Raw genomic sequence first — 25,639 nt, 5'->3', positions numbered from 1 at the left:
GTTGTCTGCATTCCATGTTCTCGGGATCTCCTTGCCATCGAGCTTTTCCAACTTGTAGGCGCCCTTGCCGATCACCTCTTTAACCCTGTAGGGACCTTCCCATTTTGTCGCCAGTTTTCCTTCTCCCGGGGTCGGTAAGCCGATGTCGTTGCGTCTTAGGACGAGGTCGTTCTGTTCAAATTTTCTTTTGAGTATTTTGGCGTTGTATCGCACGACCATCCTTTACTTGAGTGCTGTTTCCGACAAATGGGCCATCTCCCTTGTTTCGTCCACAAGATCCTTTTCCACCGCTTCCTCTACTCCCTTCAGGAGCAGTCTCGGGCTTGGCTCACCGACTTCCACGGGTATTATCGCATGTAATTCGTATGTTAGTCGGAAAGGTATTTCTCCGGTGGATGATTCGGTAGGACCAGAGGACCGAGGCAAGTTCATCGGCCCAAGCACCTTTTTATTATCAAGCCGCTTCTTAAGCCCCAGCAGGATGATCTTGTTTGCAGATTCGACCTGGCCGTTTGTCTAAGGGTGCTCTACCGAGGAGAATTTTTGTTTTACGCCAAGGCCGGCGAGGAAATTTGTGAATTTCTTGTCGGTGAACTGCGTGCCGTTGTCCGAGATGACGGTTTTCGGGATACCGAATCGGGTTATTACTTGCCTCCACATGAACTTTTTGCAGTTAGAAGAGGATATGCTGGCCAGTGGCTCAGCCTCTATCCACTTGGTGAAGTAATCGATGGCAACTACGAGGTACTTGACCTGCCCCGGACCGAGTGGGAAAGGTCCCAAAAGGTCGATTCCCCATTGTGAGAAAGGTCAGGAGGTCGTTAACAGACTCAGCTCCGAAGCTGGTGCTTTGTGGAAGTTGGCGTTCTCTTGACACTTAATGCACTTTCTCACGAATTCTTTAGAATCTGCCATCATCGAAGGCCAGTAGTATCCTGCTCGAATTAGCTTCCTGGCTAGGGCTTTTCCCCCTATGTGGTGGCCGCAGCATCTCTCGTGGACTTCTCTGAGCACGTAGTCCGTCTGATTAGGGTGTAGGCACTTCATCAGGGGTTGACTGAGTCCTTTTTTGAATAGCCGTCCCTGAATGATAGCGTACTTTGCTGCCTCCCTCCTCAATGCTTTGGCACCCTTTTCGTCGTCGGGAAGCTTGCCGCTTTCCAAGAAACTAGTGATGGGGTCTAGCCAGGAGGGACTCAATCTTGACAGGTGCAGGTTGACCGCTGGCTCCTTCATCATGCCCTGTATGAGAGATCGGTTGCCTTCTCCCAGTTTCGTGCTGACCAACTTGAATAGTAGGTCTGCCCGCGTGTTTCTTTCTCTTGGAATGTGTCGGATCATGACTTCCTCGAATGTTTTACTCAGTTCCTTGACTTTTTCCAAGTATTTTTGTAATAGTGAGTCTCTAGCTTGATAGCTTCCGTTTGCTTGCGAGGTAATGACTTGTGAATCGCTGCATACCTCCAGCCTCGTCGCTCCGACTTCCTTTGCCAGGGCTAAACCTCCTAGAAGGGGCTTGTATTCTACTTGATTGTTTGAAATGGGGAATTTGAATCTGATTAATTGCTCATACATGACCCCAGCCGGGCTCTCGAGGATGATCCCGGCACCGCCGGACGTCTAGTTGGAGGCCCCGTCAACATGGAGCCTCCACTGTGTGTCCGTCTCTTCGGTTGGGTCCCCCGTTACTTCTACCAGAAAGTCTGCCATTGCTTGTGCCTTGATCGCATGCCAAGGTTCGTACCGTATGTCATATTGGGACAACTCAATGGACCAAGTCATCATCCTTCCCGCTAAGTCGGGTTTTTGGAGCACTTGTCGAATTCCTTGATCCGTCTTGACGACGATCTGATGACCTTGGAAATACTGTTTTAATCTTCGAGAAGAGGTCAAGAGCGCCAGAGCTAACTTCTCCAGTTTGTTGTACCGCAGTTCCGCCCCTTGTAGGGCCCTGCTCACGAAATAGACTAGTTGTTGAGCTTTCTCCTCCTCTCGTACCAAAATCGTTGCCAGGGCTTCCCCATTTATGGCCAGGTAGAGGTATAGTGGTTCTCCGACTTTGGGCTTTCCAAGTACCGAGGGTGTCGCCAAGATTTCTTTGAAGTGTCTGAAGGCTTCCTCGCACGCAGGAGTCCATTCAAATGCTATTCCTTTCCTCATTAGATTGAAGAAGGGTAGGGCTTTTGCTGCTGACGCTCTGAGGAAGCGGGATAACGAGGTGAGGCGACCTGCTAGTCTCTGAACGTCTTTGACATATCCCGGGCTCTTCATTTAGAGTATTGCCTGGCATTTCTCGGGATTGGCTTCTACTCCCCTTTGGGTTATCATGAATCCCAGGAATTTTCTGGCCTCCATGGCAAAAGCGCATTTGAGGGGGTTAAGCCTCATGTCGTGCTGTCGGAGAGATGCGAACACACTTCCTAGGTCGGTCAGGAGGTCGTCAGGCCGCGTAGTCTTTGCAAGGATGTCGTCCACGTAGACTTCCACTGTCTTGCCTATAAGGCTTCCGAATATTTTGTTCATCAGCCTTTGGTATGTTGCCCCTGCATTTTTCAGTCCGAACGGCATCACCTTGTAGCAATAGGTCCCTCCGGGTGTTATGAATGCTATTTTGTCCTCGTCGGATCAGTGCATCAGTATTTGGTTGTAGCCGGAATAGGCATCCATGAAGCTCAAGTATCGGTACCCCACCGCCGTGTCGACAAGCGCATCTATGTTAGGAAGCGAAAAGCAGTCCTTGGAGCATACTTTGTTGAGGTCGAAATAGTCCACACACATTCTCCATTTGCCATTGTGCTTCTTTACCAGAACTACATTTGACAGCCAGGTCGAGTAGTCTAGTTCTCGTATCAAACCCGCTTCTAGGAGGCTGGCCGTCTGCTTGGCCACCTCCTCTGCTCTCTCCTGGGACATCTTCCTCCTTCTTTGGGCCACTGGACGGGTGTCCGACTTGACGGCCAGGTGGTGTGACATGACTCTAGGGTCTATGCCCAGCATATCAGCTGGTGTCCAAGCGAATATATCTCCGTTGGCTCTAATCATCTCTACTAAGGGTTCTTTCAATTCGTGTGAGAGGTTTCTATTAATGAACGTGAACTTTTCCTCCATTTCACCGACCCTGAACTTTTTCAAGTCTCCCTTTGGTTCTGGCCTTGGCTTGTCGTCGACTCTGGCGTCTAAGTCCGCAAGGAACACTCCGGATGCTTCTTTAGACTTCTTCCTCAAGGAGAGGCTGGCGTTGTCGCAAGCGACTGCCGTTTTCAGATCTCCTCTTATGGATCCTACAGATCCGTCATCAACCACGAACTTCATAACCAACAGCTTCGTGTTGATTACCGCCTCAACATCGTTGATCGTTTTCCTCCCCAGGATGATGTTGTAGGTGGTGGAGTCCCGTAGAACCACGAACTCGGCCATAATTGACCTCCGCCCTTGTCCTTGTCCCACAGAGGTCGGGAGGGATATTATCCCGTCCGGCTTAATGAAGTGGTCACCCAACCCTATGACACCGTGTTGGTGAGTCATGAGGTCGGCGTCCCGTAGACCTAGCGCATCGAACACGTTACGAAACATAATGTTCGAGTCTGCCCCCGTGTCCACAAGGATTCATTTGACGAGGTCGGTTTCCACCCTAGCCGTAATGACCATGGGTGGGTTCTCAGGGACCTCGTCGAACTAATGATCCTCTGGCCCAAAGGAAAAAGTTGGGGACCTCTTGGAGCTTCGTGCCGGCGAGGAGGAAATTGCCAGGACTTTGGCGTCTTTCTTGTGCGCAGACCTCGACTTTGGCGCTGTGTTCTTGGCGGTCACCACGTTTATTATGGTGAGGCCGTGATCGTTGTCTTCTGGTCCTTGCCGCCGTTTCGTCAATCGGGTCTTGCCGTCTTCATCGTGGTCGCGATGTCGTCTCCTCGGCTCCCTGATAACGTAGGAGAATCGGCCAGTTTACCGTCCCTGATTGCTTGTTCTAGCGCATGTTTCAGGTCGAAATAGTCCTGCGTTTGGTGCCCGTAGCCTCTGTGGTAATCACAGTAGAGGCTCTTGTTCCCCCCTGTACGGTCTTTCAGAGGTTGGGGCTTCATCAATATTCCCTTTTTGGCGATTTGCTGGTAAACTTCTATGATGGGGAGAGTGAGTGGGGTGTAATTGGTGAATTTTCCTATCCGGGGAGACGGTCTGGGTGCCTTGCTCGGCCCCCCGTCTCTGACCTGTTCCTTCTGCCTTTCTCCGTTACCATGGTGCCTGGGCTGATTGTAAGAGGGCTACCGTTTGTTGGCAGCCACGACTCGGTTGACTTTCTCATCATTTATGTATTCCTTGGCTACGGTCTGGATCTCATGCATCGTCCAGACCGATCTAGTGGTGAGGTGCTTTCAGAAATTCTCATTAAGAAGGTCATTCGTCAGACAAAGGCTGGCCACAGAGTCGGTTAGTCCTTCAATTTCCAGGCATTCGTCAATGAACCGATCTAGATACTTCCTGATCGTCTCCCCGGCACGTTGGGTCACGCCGAGAAGATTGATTGGGTGCTTTGCCTTCGCGATTCTAGTAGTGAATTGCGCCAAGAAGGCGCAGCTGATGTCCGAGAAGGCGGCTACAGAACCCTGCGGGAGGCTATTGAACCACCGTATCGCCGGGCCTGCCAGGGTGACCGGGAAAGCGCGGCACCTCACCTCGTCTCCCACTCCTTCGAGGTTCATTCGGGTCTCGAACGCCGTTAGGTGCTCCTGCGGGTCCTGTGTTTCGTCATACCTCATGTATGTTGGCTTGTCGAAGTGTCTCGGCAACCGGACCTCGAGGATGGAACGGTAGAATGGGGTGGCGCCCATGATGACGGGTTGCCGCTTTCTTTTGGACCTTCTTTCTCCGTTTTCGCGGTCCCCACGCATGACGCATGCCCGTTTACCTCGGGCATAGATGATTGTATCGTTTCGCCTCCTAGGGCGCCGCCAATCCTCCCGGCTACTCTCCGATTCTAATCTCGGTATAGGGGTGTGCCGGGAGCGACTGCTTCGGTTGGAGGTTCTTCCCCAACTCTTAAGGGACTGAGAGTGGTCAGGGTCGAAGGTCCGCTGATGATGCTCCTAATCTGCTAGTTGGCGCTCCAGATTCTGCACCCTGTGGCGCAGCTCCTGCATTATCCTGGCACTGTCACTGCCTGTTCCCCCGAAGGGGCGCCTCTCATGAGCTCTCGACTGGAACCCGGTTTGTCAAGGAGGGGATCTTAACCTCTCACGAGGCGAGGCAACAGAGGCCGCCCCCTCGGGGGCTGCTGCGCGCCCGTGGTCCCCTGGACCCGGCACGATCTCCATTTAGCTTCGTTTTCCCCACAGACGGCACCAATGTTCGGTAAGTCGGGACCGGACGGTTCAGGTTGGAATCCTGGTTGGTGAAGCGAGGGTCTTGCGTAGTCGTGAGCTCCCGGGCTAGCGAAGACAATGTTCCGAGTACTTCGTGCAAAGAGTGGAGGGTGTCACCTGCAAAGACACTCCGACGCTCCAGTCAATAGAGTGTGCAGGCGAAAAAGGGAGAGTGATAGGTGACGTACCTTGGGGGAAGGGTATGTCCCTCCCCATTTATACCGTGTCAGAGGTGGGCCCTGTAAGGACAGGCCCACCTCCTTTAAGGCCTCCCTTGCACAGCTGTAGAGTAGCTGTCAGGGACGCGTGTCCGGGTCGGCGATCGAGGCGCCCCGCTCCCAACCGTTTAGGTCGGGTGGTGCCCGAGTCGGGCCGGCCCATATCTAGTTTGGGCCAGGCCGTAACAATTATATTGAGAGATAGAGTAAATGGCACTTCCCAAACCTCTTTTTGTTAAGTTAAACACAGACAGTTTAGTTCTACATAATAAAAAAGCAGCTTGCGAAAAAATTATTAGAGACACATGGATAGAAGGTTTCTAGCTAATTTTAGTGCAAACTTAGTTTTTACTTCGGTTACTTTGACAGAACTCTGAAAAATTTTAACAAATGTGGACTTTGCTGTAAACCTGGGATATAATCATGTAATTGTGGAGGTGGACTCATCAGTTGTTGCAGTAAAGTTTGTTTTTCATGATAATATTTATTCGTATTCTTTTCAAGCTCTTATTTTAGCAATTAGAAAAAAGTGCAGCAAATTAATCAACTAGAGAATACCTGTGATATTAGCAAGGATCAGAAAACGAACGACCGCAGAGGAGGAGATAGAGAACGAGCAACGATTATTGAAAGAGAATAAATCCTAGCAAAATAAAAGTCTATTTTCTGTGAAATTTTGATTTAAAAAGAAAAGAAAGAATCTCTAAAAAAAACAAATAACATAAGACAAATAAAAAAATTGTACAAAAATTAAACAAATCTAAACAAAATTTACTTGAAAGAGAATGTTAAACATATATTTTTTTTATCAGTTTAAACTTGTGAAATGAATAATTTTACGATGGGTTAATCACCCTCGAATTTTCAAATGCCGACAATAATAACCCTCTCTAACAAAAATAATTTCGAATATATAATTTAAAAATACACACAAAGTACCATTCGTCAAGAAATACATACTCTATTAACGGAAACGTTTGACGTAGCAAACAAAAAAGCATATGTAGTAAATAGAGATGCCTATCTAGCAAACCATTCCCAAATTTTCCAATTTCTTAACCTTAATCCCTAGTCTCAAAATCAGAATATGATGTATGTGAAGAGTGATTCAACTATGGGTGGAGCTGAAATGAAGCGAAGGTTTGCATCAATGGCAAAAGCAAGCAACAATCGATGAGAAGAATATGCTTGGAAGTGGTATGACGATGGTACATGCTTGTTTTCTCTTGCAGTTGTTGCTTTGAAGCAAAGACCAAGCTAGGCAACCTAGGGAACCATGACTTGTTAGTCTTGTTGTGCAATCAATTACTAACGTTGTTCTTCCAATGAAAAAAAAAATTAACAAACTAAACCCTAACCAATAAAATACAGTAAATAACTCAAAGACCAAAAATCAAACTTCTAACACCCACAAATTAACACTGTTGCATATTTGCTTAGTTGCCATTTTTACCATCTAAATCATAAGTAACAAGAAGAATAACACAAGTTACTAATGGAGAAGATAATAGACGTACCTTCTCATATGAAGAACCTCCAAGATGCGACAATGTCTCTTCCTTTTAGAGACACAACAATAGTGGACGAAGATCTTCGATGGTGACTCAATGAGAAAGAGAAGATGGAGAGACGATAATGGTTTTCGTGGCGTTTAATTCTTTTACTCTCTTTGACACTTTAATTTTTTACGGTATTTAACGTTTTAACTTTTCAATATGTAATTGGTAATCAGGTTAATAAAATTGGGGTTTAAGATTAAAAAATTAGAAAATTTAAAATTAATTTATTAGTTAAGCATTTCTATTTGTCATATATGTTTTTCGTTAACAGAATACATTTTTCTTAACGAATGGATATTTTGTGTGTGTTTTTAAATTATGAGTTTTTTGTCAATAACAAAAATAGAGTTATAATCGTCCGCGTTTAAAAAATTCGAAGACAATTTCAGTAATTAGCCTATGTTACGACAAATTATGTATTCAAATTCCTAAATTTTAAATTGATTTTACTCTCTGATTTTCAAATTTGTTTATTTTAGTTTTGAATTGTTTTTAATATTTATTTTTAAAAGATTAATCTTGGCTATAATGTTAGTGGAGTCCATAACTTTTCATTTCGATCCAAGGTAGGAATAAATTGATTATATTATATTATATATTTTGAATTTTAATTATTTGATTAGCGGTAAGCAGTGATTTCGTCCACATCGCATCTTGCTTTTGTCTCAACTTTTTAAGCAAATACAGGGGTACTTTCGTCTCTCAAATGGACCCCGCAAAACAAGTCAATTTTCATAGATTATCCGTGAATGGAAAAGGGATAAAGTTTACATATACTTATCTTGTTTTTATATGGAACCGACCATTTTATCTCTTACCAATAGAGACCATGGTAGAGAAGAAATATGTGTACTTAATAAAGAGGGTACGTGTGTATATCCTATTATTGTTTGAGCAAACTTAACGATAAACAGAAATTAAGGACGATATGGGCCCCGCTATGAAGAATATCCAAATCCCTCCTCAAGTATTTTATTATTTCTCAACTCCCATAATTACGGTGTGAATTCTACAAAGACATCATTTGATAAATAATTTTTCAATTTTTAAAATTTGTTTATTAAAATTAATTTTTCAAAATAGTTTTTCAAGATTTATACCAACTATATTTGATAAATTAAAAAATTACTTTTAATAAATACACGTTATAAAAAAATATTTGGTAAAATTATTTTTAACATTTAAGATATAATTATAAATATAATAAAAGTAAAAATAAACATAAATATTGATTAATATACGATTGTATTAAATATTTCAATTTTAAAATTATAAACAAATTTTGAAAAAAAATTATAATAAGTAATTTTAAAAATATTTTTAACTTTTCAAAGCTAAAAGCAAAAGGATAAACAAAAATATAATCTTTTTATTTATAAAAAATATAATTAGATACTTAGATAAATACCTCTCTAGAAATTTTACCAAATCAGATCTATCTATCAAAAAAATTGGATTTTAATATGTATGGGTGTCATTATCAGGCAGTTAACTAACATTCAATTGTATAAATTTACCAGATATTGCATAGAATTAAACCTTAAATTTAAGAATATTAGATTAGGAGATCACTACCGCTTTCTCCGTTTTTCTTTTTCCTTTAAAGATTTAAAATTTCTAAATTAAAGATGGTCCACACGTCAATCATAATTTTATATATGTAATATGTTATCCTCTCATTAACACACATACATGCATATATCACATCGTTCTTTTATTAGTCAAAAATTAAATATTTAATTCGAAATCTTTACTTATACGCTCAAATTCTAAGTCTATCTCTACCATGAATTAAACCACCACTACAATTAAATTTTCCTATGCAAGTTGAACCATTTTAGTTAAGCTTCTTGATTGTATAGTCATAACAATAAATATTTCTACCCAACTATAATACATATACGTTGATGCATCGTGTTTACAATGCCCTCCTTCACAGGGGATTCATATCCACTACTACACTAGCAAGTGGCTTAGACTCAATCTCCTGTCATTAACATTTAATGATTATTACAAATCATATCATATACTGTATGATTTCATGGATATGGAATGATAATTTCTCTCCCATTAATTATTAACAAACCTTTAATAAAATGAAGGTTTCGTCAAAATTTTTTTTTTGGTTTTTTAATCTTCGATATGATAGATTAAGAACTAATTCGGTTTCGTAAAAATTTTAAGAGTATATATACTATAAAAATGTTAAATGAATTGAAACTTGAAAGTATAAAAATATTTCTAACCTTAAAAAATATCATGAATAAAAAAGGAAGAAAACACCAAATTTATTGATACAAATGTGTAATTTAAAAGTAAGTCGTGCATTCCCCTCCTTTTAATAATGGTCCTCATGTATGTAATTTAGCTTAAAAAATGAATTTTAATTTTAAATTCATATAGTAGACTACTTATAAATACTTATAATTAAAATAATTAAAGATACTCTTAAAATGTTTAATCTAACTATTAGATTACGGTTTCTATATAAATAACTTTAACATAACTTTTTCTTAAAATAAACTTTTTTTTAAAGAAAAAACTTATCCAAAATTCCAAGCAAACATTTAAACATATAAGATTGAAATTCAGATTTATTATCTTATTATAGTTTCGAAAATTATTATAGTTCCAGCGCGCAGTTGTAGCTAGTAACCACTTTTTTATGCGTGCATAAATGTATATATTTGTACGGATATTTCTAGAAATATATGGAAAAATCATTGAAGAAATATTGACGTGGAAATTCTTGCCCCCACCGACCACCTCCTAACCATTCTCTCAAACCAAAAATGAAAGTCATCCATGTAGTTTCTGCCGATTAAAATTACTAGGTTGAGTTAGAGTGCACCCAATGTATGCATGCAATTCAATAATAAGGATAGATTTTAATATAATTATAATTTCTAAAAGAATAACATGTAATAAAACAGAGTATATAAAGAGTAAGCAAAAATAATAAAATTGTGAAAGAAAAATGAAAGAAAAAAAAAGATAAAAAAAATTTATTGATTATTGATTAATTGAGAATTATAAACTATGAAGGTAAAACTAAGTATATATAGAGTATTGTTTTATGAAAGATAAAAGCAAATAAAGATAAGATAAAGATAAAGATAAGGTAAAGATAAGATAAGATAAAAACTAAAATTATAATTGAATTTGTGTATTCTTGGCTGAATTTTCCGTGAGACGTCTTTATCTAAGGTAAAAGAGTGGTTTAATACGCCCCGCAAACTGGAAAATGAAAGATGTCAAGAACACTGAGCTTATTCAGATTAAGGTGGAAGGGTTGAGAAGACAAAGGCTTGGTGAATATGTCAGCTAGTTGTCGAGAAGAGGAAATTGGGAGAAGTTTCATCACTCCACCTTGAGATTTTTGTCGAACCAAGTGACAATCAACCTCTAAATGTTTAGTCCGTTTATGAAAAATCGGGTTAGCAGCAATATGAAGAGCACTCTAATTATCACAATATAAAACTGATGGTCGGATAGGAGAGATGCGTCAAAATTGTAACACATTTAGTATCCATTGAAGTTCACAAGTTGTGTTGGCAAGTACACGATATTCTGCTTCCGTGGATAAGCGGACAACGGTAGTTTGTTTCTTGGTCTTCCAAGAGACTAAAGAACTGCCTAAAAAGAAACAATAACTTGTTAAAGATCGCCGAGTGTCAAGACATCCGGTCCAATCAGAGTCACTGAAGTTGAGAAGCTGAATTTCTGATTCCCTTGAAAAAAAAGAGTCCTTTGTCGGGACTAGTTTTCAGATATTGTAACACATGCTTGGCAGCTTGAAAATGAGATTCAGTAAGAGATGCCATGAATTGACTTAATTGTTGAGTGGCATACATGATGTCCGGTCAAGTAGTGGTGAGATAGATAAGACGGCCAACCAAACGACGATATACAAAAGGGTCAGATTGCAGGAAACTTTTGTCTTGATATAGTCTTGTGGTACTATCCAGAATCCTCCAAAAGATCAAGACAATATTTTCTCTGAGATAAGCAAATTCCCTTAACTAACTGAGCAACCTCAATACCCAAAAAATATTTTAATAGGCCCAAATCTTTAATTCGGAAGTGTTGGTGCAAAATAGACTTAATGGCAGCAAGTTCAGAAATGGAATTACCAGTGAGAACAATGTCTTCAACATAGACTAAAAGGATAGAAATTTGATCACCAATGAATTTAACAAATAGAGTATAATTAGATGAGGTCTGCTGATATCCATGAGATAGCAAAAGATGAGAAAGTTTGTCATACCACATACCACTAGATTGTCGTAAACCATAAAGTGACTTTAGTAGCTTACAACATTGATTTGGTTGAGGAGATATAAATCTGGGTGGCAGAGTCATATAAACATCCTTAGAAAGATCCCCATGTAAGAAAGCATTATTGACATCCAACTGATGTATGGGCCAATGCTTCATAGAGGCTAATGCCAAAACTAATCTGATGGTGGCAGGCTTGATAACAGGAGAGAAAGTTTCTGAGAAATCAACACATAGTGAACCCTTTAGCCACAAGGCGTGCTTTATATCGACCAATTGAACCATCAGGCTTGCGTTTGATGCGATAGACCCATTTACAGCCAACCGGCTTAATCCCTACAGGGCAATCAACAAGACGCCAAGTTTTATTCAGCTCAAGAGTATCTAACTCATCTTTCATAGCACTACGCCAATTAGAGTGTTGATTGGCGTCCTTAAAAGACTTTGGCTCAACGTTAGAATGTAGAGATAAAAGAAACTTTTTATCTGAAGATGAAAGAGAAGAAAAAGACATGACTGAAGATAAAGGATACTTGCACTTTGAGGGAGGTTGATTTGTAGAGATGAGAGAGGAATTACACAAGTAATCAGAGAGATATGCTGGAGGTCGGTGAGGCCGGTCGGAATGACGAGGATGGGGTTGCTCAGGTGGTAAAGAAGGTGACGGGGGATGAGAAGATGATGGTGGACTGGTGTCTAGTGCGAAAGGAAAGAAGGGTGTGTGCCTTGAGAGAGATTCGGTGGTCATGAGTTCAACTTGGTTAGGAAATGACAGTGAGGAAGAAGGAGAGGTTGTTGGAGAAAATAAATAATTAGGTGGAATTGGGTCAATGGGTATGGGTGAAGGTTCAACTGGAAGACTAACTGAATCTTGTTTTTGAGAAGGCGTGTTTGGCAAGGTTGGGATGGGTGTATGAAATTAGACATTTTGGTGACTAAGGGCAAGATCATTTCATAAAAAATCACGTTTTCTTAAAATGTCATTTCTTTTATATTCTAAAACATAAATAATATATCCTTTAAAATCATGTGGAAAGCTAATAAACACCACCTTTTTGGCTTTTGGATCAAATTTTGATCTGTTTGCCCACCGATGATCACTCACTACCACCAATGGCAGCCAAGCTTTCACTTTCGTTCATCATTCTGTGTGTTGTTGGTGCCGTCATGTGTGACGGCGCTCATTTACCGTCACCTTCCGTGGATTGTTCGAACTTGGTGCTAACAATGGCGGATTGTTCGTCATTCGTCACGAATGGGAGTTCCACAACGAAGCCGGAAGGAACATGCTGCTCTGGATTGAAGACTGTACTCAAAAACTGAACCAAACTGTCTCTATGAGGCTTCTAAAAGTAGCGTTCAGTTTGGTGTCGTCTTGAATATCACCAAGGCCTTAGCTCTTCCTTCTGCTTGCGGTCTCTCTACTTCTTCTGCCACTGACTACTGTAGATTGAGTGGAGCGCCTGCTGCTTCTCCTGGAAGTGGAAGGGTTTCTCCAGGTAGTTCTCCATGTCCAGCGTCCGATGGTGAAACAACAACACCATGTTAGAATAATAATGGTCCAAATAAATAAGGTATCTCCAAGATCAGCACCATCATCACCATCTCAAGGGAAAAGCCAGCATCAACCTAGGCATATTAACTATTAGTTTCTCCATGTCGTTCGACATTGGCGACAGAGGAGCGATTAATCAGTGGATATATCTGTGGACTAACGACGACGATGCTTGTGTATAACTTTATCGGTGGAGGGGCGGAGATAGATTAAACTGGTCAGTTAACTGCCCACTGTCATTACGGCGGATGTTCTTATCAGCACACGAAAAAAGTACCGGCACGAGTTCTTCACCTGGTGACTCCGCTCCTGAAAAAGGTAACCGCGGCCACTGAGGACAGGAGAATTCGCAGTAGTGGAAGCCACCCATGAACACCCAATGCAACCAAAAGCGATGAAGATTATTGTTTAGCTTTCTTTTGATTTTCTTTCATTTGTCATAGTATGTTACATCATTTTCTCTGCATAGAAAGAAAGTGATCATCAACCATGACTTTTGAAACCAGGCTCTGATACTACAATAAAACTCTAAAATGCGGAAAGAGTACATAAAGAGTACGCAAAGATATCTGCCCACTACCACTACGGCGAATGTTCTTATCAGCACACGAAAAAAGTGCCGCACGAGTTCTTCGCCAGTTGACTCCGCTCCTAAAAGAAGTAACTGCGGCCGATGAGGTAGGAGAATCCGCAGTGGTGGAAGTCACCCATGAACATTCAATGCAACCAAAAGCGATAAAAATTATTGTTTAGCTTTCTTTTGATTTTCTTTCATTTGTCATAGTATGTTACATCATTTTCTCCATGTCAAAAGAAAGAAAGTGTTCATCAACTATGACTTTTGAAATCAGGTTCTGGTACCATAATAAAACGCAGAAAGAGTATATAAAGAGTACGCAAAGATATCTGCTCACTGCCATTATTCTTATCAACACACAAAAAAGTGCCAGCACAAGTTCTTCGCCCGATGACGAGGGAAGAGAACTCGTGGTGGAAGCCACCCATGAACACCTAATGCAATTAAAAGAAATGGAGATTATTGTTTAGCTTTCTGATCTTTGAATTTTCTTTCTTTGTCATAGTATGTTACATCATTTTCTCCACATAGAAAGAAAGAAAGTAATTAACAACCATGACTCTTGAAACCAGGCTCTGATACCATAATAAAATGCGGAAAGAGTACACAAAGAGTACGCAAAGATAATAAAATTGTGAAAGAATAATGAAAAAAAGAAAAGATAAAGAAATTTTATTGATTATTGATTGATTGAGAATTGTAAACTATGAAAGTAAAACTAAGTATATATAGAGCATTGTTCTATGAAAGATAAAAATAAATAAAGATAAGATAAAAAATAAAGATAAGGTAAAAATAAAATAAGATAAAGACTAAAATTATAATTGAATTTGTATATTCTGTTGGTTGAATTTATGGGTCGTGAGACGTCTTTATTGTTGTCATAGACTAAGATGGAAGAGTGGTCTAATAACATAAGCAGAAATTAAACATACACAAAAAATATCGTTTAATGTAGTTATAAACATAATTAAAGATAAGAAGAATAATTTTTTACTCCAATAATAGAAAATAATTTTTTGCATTTTTATTTTTGTTCCAAACACAAAACTCAATGTTAAATATATAATTATTAGTGTACCTTCTATCAATATAAATTTTCGGAACAAATAACACATGAATATTATATTGTGAAGCGTTAAATAATTCAATCAAATACATTCAGTTAAACATGTCAATCCATCTAATGGTTTATAATGTAATTTTTATGTAAAAACTTTATCATTAAAATATCCGCTTAAAATTTTTATGATCAAATGATCTAACATTCAAATAATATAATAATATATAGAAGAATAATTAAATTTGTTTATAGTATTATAATAAAAAAAAATTATAAAATGCTAAATATATTTTTTACATATATAGTGGTTATTTTTTTATACATATTACATGTTTGTTTTGTATGTATATTTAAAGTTAGCTCCAACGAACTAAATGTTATAATTAAGGTTAGTTACCTTCTAGCCATAGATAACGAATCAAGCTTGATAGATGATCCACATAATATCTCTTATGAAAGCCACACACAATGTCCATTCCCATCAGGTGAAGATCGAGTCACATCCTTGCAAATTAAAGCCCCCATGCTTGCATGCTCCATCAACTTGCATTGTTGGACAGACATTTCCGTGATAGACATATATCATGTATAGGAAAAGTATATAAACCACAGAATTGTTGCGGATCATAGTTAATGAAGCTATGATTATGTGTGTGCCTGTGTTTTCCGTCGTCCCTCAATTAATAATAATGTCCATTATGAATGATTACTTTGTGAAAAAGTATTAGTAAACAACCCAACTTTAAACAACTATAATTAATAATAAATAATTTTGTATTTTTTTAAAAAATAAAATTTAAATAATTATCATTAATTAATATAGAATGTAATTTAAAAATATTTGTTGACTGGGTATTAGCGAAATTGTTACTTTATTTTCTTGCACAAATAATATTAGTGCTATATAATGGACAAATATTATATTTTGGGTCAATAATACTTAATTAGTAATAGTTTGTTACGTATTTATAAAAATTCATACACATAAAATATATAATTTATATTTATATTTATTAAAATTTGTATATATAAATAAATAAAATTTATTTGTTGATTAGTTAATTATTAGTCAAAATTACTAAAATCTACATTTCTCAACACTTTCTGATGTTCATATTCTCTTACACTATACATGCATGGTGTTAAACTGTTAATTGTTAATTTATTGTAGATTTATAATACTGAATTTTCACTCTCGTGATGAGTTATATTCTTTTTATAAGTAGAATAAGTTATTAGAAATACATAGGATCACTCATAGAAGTACATAGTCAAATCATAAAAAGAATTTCACAGAAATAAGATAAAACTACACAAATCAACCCCAACAAATTAAAAATAAAAATACCTCTAAAGCCTCAACAAGACTAGACATTCACCAATCACCACTTTGTATAAAGTACTATAAACTATTGTTTACCTTAGCAGTATCAAAGTGGAGCATGAGTGAGATGAGAATGAATGATTGTATTGCTCAAGAGTTATTGCACTATATTATAGTTTAGAATAGTTTTGGTTAATTACTATATACAGATAGAGTAACCAACCTGCGCTGAAAGAAAAGGGAAAGACTAACAACCGTAAATGACACAACTAGCCTAACTATACTTTACCCCTTGTCATTTACATCATTACCCTTAATAGTTTAAGCAAGGTTAATTTCCATCACAATAATCATGATGAATTAATTTATAGAAAAATTATAAATTATCTTTTTCTTTATTTTCTCACTATTGTTTTCTCTTTCTTAGTTATTATGACAAAATAAAAGATATTAATTCTTAAGTCATTTTTCAAACATTTAAAATATAACCATGACAAAAAATGTCAATAAACAATGTTAATATTTACAAAAGTATTTAAAACAAAATAACATTTTGTTTTTATTTAAATTATAAATTTAATTTTGATTTATTGATAATATAAAAAATTTATATAAATATCTAATTAAATTTATATATTTATATAAATTTTAAATAATAATATAAAAGTGAGTTAATTTTAATAATATGATAATATATAATTAAAAAATATTATTTATATACTAAAATTAATTACTATATATTTATATATAAATATATGTATAATTTAATTTATTTTTAATATATATTTTATATATTAATATATATTTTATACTAATAAATAATTTTAATGAATAATTTTAAAATATACTTAATATATTTGTATATAATTAGTAACATGTATGAAATATAACGAAAAGTCTCAAGATACAAAATTTTTGAATAAAAAAACTATAAAAATTTATTATATTTAATTTTATTTAATATATTTTATAATAAACAAATATTAATAAAATAAATTTAAACTATTTAAACGTTTTTTTTCGTACTTCTAGAATTACCGAAAATATAAACCTAAGGTGTACAAAAGATTCAGCGGAAGTATAAAAAAATTAATTTAATTAGGGCAGTGCCACGGTAGCAGCTACTGCAGTGGAATATAGTCAAAGCAATTAAGGCAACACACGTAAAAAAATAGGGGCAAAGCCGAGATAGAGACCTGGCATGTTCCAGAATTATATGAAGAAAAAAAATAAGTAACCACCATTCCCAATTTCCCATATCTATTTTATCTTCTATCCAATTGCTTTGTGCCTACGTCCGGGAAGCATCACCAAGAAGCTCCCAAACACATACATATATACTACTATATTAAATTATTAATATTACATATCTTATCAATTTCACCGTAGTTTCTCTCCTCTTACACTGAAATGTATGTGTAACATCATTGCATTATGTCAACTACTTACTTACGTTTGGTGGAAATTACCATGTAACAGGATCGATGCCTACTCTCATTAAAAATTTTGAAAAATATAATTTTCTGGTTGCAAATACAATAAATAAAATTTCATAAAACAATTTAACAATAAAATAAAATTATGATTGTGTCAAAAACTAAGGGCACACATCAACATCAATACAAGAAAATAGTGTCAAAAAAGTATATATATCCCAGATATATTCAAGACGAGCAAACGGTACGTAAAATATATATACTTGTATAAAAAGCGTTGCTTTTCTATTCTTTTTCAAAAAATAATATAATAATAATATACGTGTCTTTCTCCATATGATGTACCCAGTACCCTTGAGAAATAGTCACCATATAAAATCCAACGCTTCAGATTTCACCATCACCCGCTGCACGATATAGCTCCCTTTTCTGCTTTATAAATAGGTCATCGTTCATTCCAGTTTTCAGTATCTCACACACACTTCATAAATTTTAGTTATTAGTTCAACATGGCGTTCCTAATTAGTTCCCTGAAGCTCTTCTTGTTCTCCACGTGGCTCATCTTCACCGCTTTGGGACTCAACCTCTCACTTCCAACCATTACTTACTTCTTCTCCACCCACGTGCCTCTCACGTGGAATCTCTGCCTCACGTACCTCAAGCCACCCTATCTCTTCCTCCTCCTCAACGCCATCATCCTCTCTATCGCCGCCTCCTCCATCTTCCACCACCCTATTCCTCCTCCGTCTCCTACTCACCAACCGCTTCATTTTGCTTACGTCACCAAACCATCCCCACCACTACATCCGCCCTTATCCATACACCACGATTATCTTCCTGCTCTCGTCGACGTCAAGCCTGTCGTCGTTAACGGCATCACAGCCGCGCCCGAAGAAGAGGAACAATACAAAACGGCCACGGCGGAGTTGACGTGGACACCGACGCCGGAGACAGAGACGGCGGAGTTGACGTGGACACCGACGCCGGAGACAGAGACAGCGGAGTTGACGTGGACATCGACACCGAAGACGGCTCCGTCGATGGCGCCGACGATGGATGAGGTGTGGAAGGCGATAACGGAGGAACAATCGAGTGCGATGAGGAAGAGATCGAAAACGATGAAGGAGCGGAAGAAGATTCCGATGGTATGTGGCAGCGACGATAATGACAAGAGGAGAGAGGCGGAGGAGGTGAGTGATGATGAGTTGAATCGGCGAGTTGAAGCGTTCATAAGGAAGTTCAACGAAAATATGAGGCGGCAGAAGAAACAATCACTGAATCGTTCGCTACGTGAAATTGGAAACACTGGTAAACCCTGCCAGTGATCATATGTATGGAACTGTATACTATTTTGTGAGTAATTAGAATTTAAAAATATCTTCCAAAATCAACTAATTAAAATTCCTTTTTCAATTTTAGTGCTTCTTTCTTATGCCGTAAAAGGGGCTTGGATTTGGATTAAAGGTTTCGGATAATATTACAAATTAAATCAATATTCTTAGTACAAAATTTAAGAATCGATTAACGTGTATATATAATTTCTCCTCAATGATCCATAATAAATAAATGTTATCATTTTGAACTAATATTTTTTCAATAATAATTTATATTTATACATAAAATTATAAAAATGATATCATTTATACGTATACTTATAAAAATTTATACATATAAATTAATATAATTTATATTTATATCTAATAAATTTTATATATATAAATTGATAAAAATTATTTATTAAAAAAATTAATATTTACACCCAATAAAATTATTAATTATTGTTGAGGACTTGAGGTTATTAATTATTTGTTAGCAGTAGTCATGCATGATATTTTCTACTATGCGTGCCTAGCGTGTCTTAACTGAAATAAACATTCTTATTAAGTAACGATTATTTAATGAAAAAATGCTACATATTCTTTACATTTTTAGTTTGTAGTCAGTTTTTTAATTTAAATAATATTATTTAAATATTTATTTTTATAAAAAATTATTTGTTTTTTTATAAAAAATTATTTATTTTTCTAATTTTTTTTTAAACATACCTAATTACACTGTTATTTAATTTGCTGTCCAGTAGTGGTCCGCGCTTCAACCATAATATATATAGAGGTCAGAAGTAACCTTGATTGATTTGTTCCTCATATAAAGGTAATGAGATAATTTAATTTATATGGTTATCCTAATAAACAACAATTTACTGTATTGACTAACAAATATACAGTATTCGCAGTACTATTTCACACGTTACTAATCATCATATTCAAGCATTCCTTTATTTTACTTTTATTTTTTCTTTTCTCTCTCCTTTATTATTTCACTAAAATATATAAATGTTCGAATAAAATTCGAGTGTTGTTATTTTTCGGGTATATATCATGATCTTCATTAGACTAAACAGATTTGTTTGTTCTAATAATTCAACAGTCAACGTCTACATACTCAACAAACACTACCAGAAAAGCGGTGATTACCAACGGGAAGGTACTCACGAACGATAAACAGTGGCAAAATTTAATGACCGTGATATCCAATGGCAACGTATTATATCTCTGTGGCCAAATTTTAAGGAATTTTTCGACGTTGTCGTTTGTCCGTGACCAATTTGAGATGAATTTTTTCATTTGTCACATACCAAATAATTACCGTGACAAAAATGAAACGATATCCACTTTCAATTTCGCGCTTAATTTGGTCATTCCCTCCAACCCTCTCTAATTTTTTTTATGCAGTTTATCTTTTTCTTAAATTTAAACCGTAATTAACTTCAGATAAACATTAGGGTGCAGTTTTTTTCAGGAATCCAGATAGTTACTTTTTTTCTCCCTCCTTCCCAGAACTGTCACTGAGAATTACTAAGGTATGTTAAAATCTTATTTGTTGGCTAGGATTTAATTTCAAAATCTATCGATTAAAATGTAAAATGAAGATTTAAAAGTACAACTTAATTCAAATAATTGCAAAATAAATTTAGATGTGATTTTCTTAATATTTATCTTTTAAGTACTAATGCTCTAAAATTTATCTTTTAGGTAGTAATGCTGTAATTTTATTTTTTTTATTTGTTAGTAAAAATTAGAGAAAAGTTAATGTAAATTATGTAATTATCTTATACTAGCAGCTCATAAAAAATATTTTTATATTTTTATTTTTAAAATCATAAATTTAATATGAATGAATAAAAATTAATTATAAAAAAATAAAATATTTTAAATTATTTAAGATATGTAAAAAATAAAAAATAATTAAATTAAAATTGTAAAAGATAAAAAGTTACATTATTATTATATATAATAAAATTAACATAGAGATTCAGGGACATGATTTATAAGTTAGTTATTTAGATATTAAATCTATTTATTTTTTTAATTTTATTTAATTTGAAACAAATTTAAAAATTTATATTTAAAACACTTTTAATCTTTATGTAAAATTTGAAAAGATGAAGAAATATTTCTTTAATCTTATATTAAACATCTTTAATTATTTTTAATTTTATTATTATTTTAAAATTATTAATTTTTATTTTGATTATATTTATTTTTATACTAAATATCTGCAAAAAAAATTAAATTTTATATTTCTTTTTTATTATTTATTTTACTTTTTTATAGTTGTTTAAGTTAGACTTCTTACTTATTGAGTTACGTTTATTCCCAACAAAAAAAAGGTACTTATGAAGTCATTTTCATTTTTTTCATAGGAGTACATCTACCGTATCATAATTTTAATAATTAATAAAAATTTAAAAAAAAGATAAAAAAATTATATGTATTTTAATTACATTTAAGAATGAATTATATGTACTCCTATAATTAAGAAATAGATTTAACTTATTCTATAATAAGTAAGTTTTTTAATCGTTTAATTTAAAAAAAATTCGTCTTTTTGTTTATCCTAAAAATTAAAAATGAAAATTAGTATTCATACTTTTGACTAACAGACTAAGAATAAAATATAAAAATAAACTTTGAATAAAGATAAAAATCATAAATTTTAAATTTTAAAATATAAAATAGTTAAAAGATAAACCAATTACTTAAATATAATTTTTTTAGACTCTATAAACTTAGATAAATAAATAATTTTATATGCAAAATAAATCATAATATATTGACATAAATGATAATTTTTTATAAATACACATAAAATCTAAACTCAACATCTTATTTCAATTTGAGAATTTGCGCCAAAAGACCGAGGTTAATTCAAATCAAGCTTTAATCTGCACCAAAAACCCCAGGCTTTAATCAAAACCGCCCCACTTTTATCTTTCATCTTTCAGGAGCTCATTCAAACTTTGAGTCGCAGACCTTAATCCGCTTCTGCATGTATCATTCTCTTCGGGCTCAGATCTCACAACTCCGCCAGCCTCCTATCTCGCGCTGCTGGCAACATCAACGCTCGTGATACACACGCACAGGTCACTCGCTGACGCTGCTGTACCTCTTGCCTGTGGTTGCCCATCCGATCTCAGACCTCGCACCTCCGGCACTTCAGGTGACATTCACAGTCATGCTTTGCGTTCAAGTGGCAGCTCTTACTCGGTCACACTGTTCAACGTCTTGGCATCAACAACAAGAACTTCTCCAGGTTTTTTTTTTCAAATTGATCCTGTGTAAATTTTTATTTATTTTTATTTTATTTCAACGTATTTATGTATTTCGGAAAAAAAGGAGGGATTAGATGATAGTTTAGAAATGAGCATATGTCTGTATTATTTGGCTTGATGTTGTAATGATTTATCCTTTTGTTGTTTGCTTCGTATAGAGCATCAATTGCAAATCCAAGATCAGTATAGAACCAGCAGCAACCTAGTACTTGAATCTGTAATTTTCTCTCTAACATGTTGCATATTATCGTTTTAAGCAAATAGTTTGATATGACTAACACAAAATGGAATTTTTTCTATTTTGGGCTTCTCAATTTACTTATGTAATAAAATGAATGCTAATCCCATTTAGTAATATAAAATTTACTGCTATTAAACTAGTTATTATGAAAGTGGATATAGTTGTTCATATTTTCGAAATTTTATATTTACTGCGAAAATTTCCTTTCATTCCTCATGAATCATGTATTCTTGAATCTAGTTAAATGAGTCAGTACTCTTGATGTTTATGTTTTGGCTTAATACTTAAGAGAATATAGAATATATTTCCTAGTTTCTATTCAGGAAATCATTGATTTAGTATGGTTGGACAGTGATTTCTTTCGATTATTAATGATGAAACCTTGGAAATATTATGAATCGGAATTTAAGTTTGATTTGATAAATATGCAATATGCTGTAAAGGATTATGCTTAGTAATGTTTAATTTAGTTAAATGTAGAGAGATATATGAAACTTTTTGTATGTTATTTGACTTCTTGTGTTTCAATTATATGAGCTATTTTATGTCACTATTTTATTTTATTTTTATTTTTTCTAAATTTTTTTTATGCTGTCTATGATTTTTTGTCACAGGCATTTAGAATATTATGAAGCATAAACGTAATACTTGCGGACAATCAATCCTTGAAGAGTTACGAAAACAAAGTGAAGACATAAACTTGAGTTCAGAAGATGGGTTGGAACAAATAAATCTCAATGATGATGGGGATGAAATTTCAGAGACAGAGATGTTAAACCAAAGTGGTGTTGATCTACCAGAACCTGCTGCACCTAAGAATAAAAAAGATGAAAATGAGCCACTGCTTGTGAAGGTTAAAAGTAGGTTTATTCAAACTCTAACTACTCTTTGAGTCCAATCTATTGACTTTGTGCTGGTTATTTTTTTTCTCATTTTGTTTTTTAATTTACATAACTCAGTTTTTGTTCCTTTTAGTTTTGGTTCCTTCTATGTGGAAGCTGTTAAAAATGGACACCTTCTGTATTGTACTCTATGTCGAATCATGTATTGTAGTCTATTGGCTAAATAATAGAATAGTTTGCAGTAATTTGTTTGTTTATATTAAGACCAAGAGCGTGCTGCCATTGAAGGTATTCATTCAAAGGTCATGGCTCATTACGTGGCTTTAGTAATGCTGTCCTTCCCAGTGGTTTTGGCAAGTGAAAGCGTATCTTTGGAGGGGCAATATGCGGAGGTTCTAGCAGTGCATCGCAACAGCATGTTGCAGAATTAGAAAGGCAATTTCAAGAAGCTAAAGATCAAGTGGCGACTCTCCACAGATTTCTTCAACAGAAATACGGTGATAAAGTACCTACCTTCTCTAATTCTGTGCCACACAATGAGTCGGAATGATGCACCTCATATCATGTTTATTTTAATTTTAATTTATGTGTAGTTTATATTGTTATTAGAGATATTTTTATTTTTGTCGTACAGAATTATAAAACTTGTTTTTTGTTATTTTATGCATATGCTTTATAATTTAATTTATCATTGCTTTGATTGTTTATATTGTTATAAAATTATTTTAATATGTTAGTGTATATATAGAAATGAATAAATATATGCAATATTAATTTAAAAAAAATATTCAGTTGGTAATTATAATTGAGAGTTTTTTTTTTTTAAATTGAAAGAAAAAATTAGCTACGGATTTATGTGTTGGTAAATGGCCCATAATATTGGCCACGGAAAAAAGCGTGGAAAAAAAATCCAGCCTATCAAATATTATTTTGTGCATGGTTTTTTTTTGCCATAGAAAAAACCGTGGCTAAATAACCCAGCAATGTTTAGCCACAGAAAAAATGTGGCAAAAAAAGCCCAGCCTGTCAATATTAGCCACGGAAAAATTGTGACAAAACTGTACTCATTGGTTACACTGTTGTCATTTAGCCACGGTTTAGAGTGTGGCCAATAACATAAAAACTGTGGCTATGTAGATGTCTCCACGGGTCATAAAACCGTAGCTAACCGGCTGAAAACCGTGGCTAACTGAAAAGGCGTCGCCCTTGTTAGCCACGGAAATATATTCGTTGTTAACGCTTAATCGCCACGGATTTTCTTGATTTTAGCCACGGTTTTTTCCGTGGCTAATCATCACTTTTCTGGTAGTGAAAGTGGTTGGGAACAATATACAATAATGGCGGTTGATAAAACTTTTAATCTTTATTTTATTTTATTCTATGAAAGTTACCTTCGTTATACAGGATGAATGAATAAGTATTAAACCAATCAATTATAGTTCAAATGACATAATTTTTTTATATTCATTTAAGAAGTTATAGATTTAAGTTTTTTTATCTTTAATTAAAAAATAAAAAAGTATTAAAATTTAATTTTATTAAGTAATATTAATTATTTTATATTGTAAGATTATTTTTTTAATTTTATTTTTTTTTAAATTTAAAATTTAAAATTTAGAATGTAAAATTTATGTTTTGAAATTTAGAATAAAAAATAAATTTTAAAAAATTAACTCTCTATTTAAATTCATAAAACATGTGTTTCCAAAATTAAAATAAAAAAAAGAGACCAATTCTATGATGTCATTGTCTATTATATCTACGAAAATAGCTAAAATTTTATATCTCAAATCGTAACGGATATGATGATGTTATACTTATAAGCGTTTTTTAATTAAGTTTAATTAAGTTGGTATAATTTTTGTAAAAAAATGGGTGTGCCGCTATTTTTTTTTTCTCTTTCTCTACGCTTTTTCAGCATAAAATTTTTTGTTGAAGAATACAAAAATTTGTATCTAGCACAGAATTTTTACATACCACAGAAAATTTTATATACAAAATATATTTTGTTGGTTTAGTAATTCAATGTTTTAGATATATAATTTTTAAAAAAATTTATGTGTAATACAATAAAATTTTTATGTTGTACACCAAATTTTGTATTGTGTATTAAAATATATTTATATTTTGTGTATTTTATTAATTGAGTGTCAAATATTTTTTACATATGATATTTTAAAAATTTTTGTGTTATGTATTAAAATTTATATACTACATATAAAAGTTTATGTGATAAGTGATTTTATAAAACATATAAAAAAATAATAAATCAAATAAAAAGAGAATAAAAAAGATATATAAAAAAATGTGCACACAAGAAGAACTACGAAAAAAAGAGAGAAAGAGAAAGAGAGGGAGGAGGAGGCCTTGTTGAACAGAAAAACATGTTATGACTTAGAGTAAAATGTTAGCATAATCTTTTTGAGTATAAAAAAAACTGAATTAAACAGTAAAAATTGTGTATTATTAAAATTCAGTTAGTGAATTATTATTAATAATTTCTTAAAGTAGTAGTCCATATAGGTGATAAAAGGAAGAAAATTGTCTTTAAAGTTTAAAGTAACTTAGGCATGG

The 25,639-nt window shown here is 34.8% G+C and overlaps 2 protein-coding genes and 1 long non-coding RNA gene across 15 annotated transcripts; 1 reads left to right on the top strand and 2 right to left on the bottom strand.

Moving 5' to 3' along the window:
* Positions 1 to 810: 810 nt before the first annotated feature.
* On the bottom strand, positions 811 to 1,575 carry LOC140183593 (uncharacterized). Its single transcript, XM_072232052.1, has one exon. It carries the CDS (start codon positions 1,573 to 1,575, stop codon positions 811 to 813), a length of 765 nt encoding a protein of 254 aa, XP_072088153.1.
* Positions 1,576 to 6,456: 4,881 nt separating this feature from the next.
* LOC112771352 (uncharacterized) lies at positions 6,457 to 7,246 on the bottom strand. The gene is made up of 2 exons (XR_003187038.2): positions 7,096 to 7,246; positions 6,457 to 6,844 (listed from the first exon to the last, which is right to left on the bottom strand). It is a non-coding gene; the product is annotated as an uncharacterized lncRNA (long non-coding RNA).
* Positions 7,247 to 17,821: 10,575 nt separating this feature from the next.
* Positions 17,822 to 23,728, top strand: LOC112791399 (uncharacterized). 13 transcript variants are annotated; one of them, XM_072233487.1, is made up of 8 exons: positions 17,823 to 18,678; positions 19,451 to 19,521; positions 19,798 to 20,064; positions 20,170 to 20,230; positions 21,656 to 21,963; positions 22,141 to 22,199; positions 22,838 to 23,083; positions 23,354 to 23,728. In XM_072233487.1, the coding sequence occupies exons 1-2, from the start codon at positions 17,880 to 17,882 to the stop codon at positions 19,501 to 19,503; spliced, it is 852 nt and encodes a 283-aa protein (XP_072089588.1). In that variant the 5' UTR covers positions 17,823 to 17,879; the 3' UTR covers positions 19,504 to 19,521; positions 19,798 to 20,064; positions 20,170 to 20,230; positions 21,656 to 21,963; positions 22,141 to 22,199; positions 22,838 to 23,083; positions 23,354 to 23,728. The 13 variants fall into 13 exon arrangements, with proteins under 13 accessions (XP_072089580.1, XP_072089582.1, XP_072089578.1 ...); XM_072233479.1 differs by lacking the exon at positions 19,451 to 19,521 and having other exon boundaries at positions 17,822 to 18,678; positions 19,798 to 19,854; positions 20,208 to 20,230; XM_072233481.1 differs by lacking the exon at positions 19,451 to 19,521 and having other exon boundaries at positions 17,822 to 18,678; positions 19,798 to 19,854; positions 20,153 to 20,230.
* Positions 23,729 to 25,639: the final 1,911 nt, after the last annotated feature.

Source organism: Arachis hypogaea, chromosome 3, assembly GCF_003086295.3.
Source record: "Arachis hypogaea cultivar Tifrunner chromosome 3, arahy.Tifrunner.gnm2.J5K5, whole genome shotgun sequence".
Taxonomy (NCBI): Eukaryota; Viridiplantae; Streptophyta; class Magnoliopsida; order Fabales; family Fabaceae; genus Arachis; species Arachis hypogaea.
This window is presented reverse-complemented; position numbering and strand designations above follow the sequence as displayed.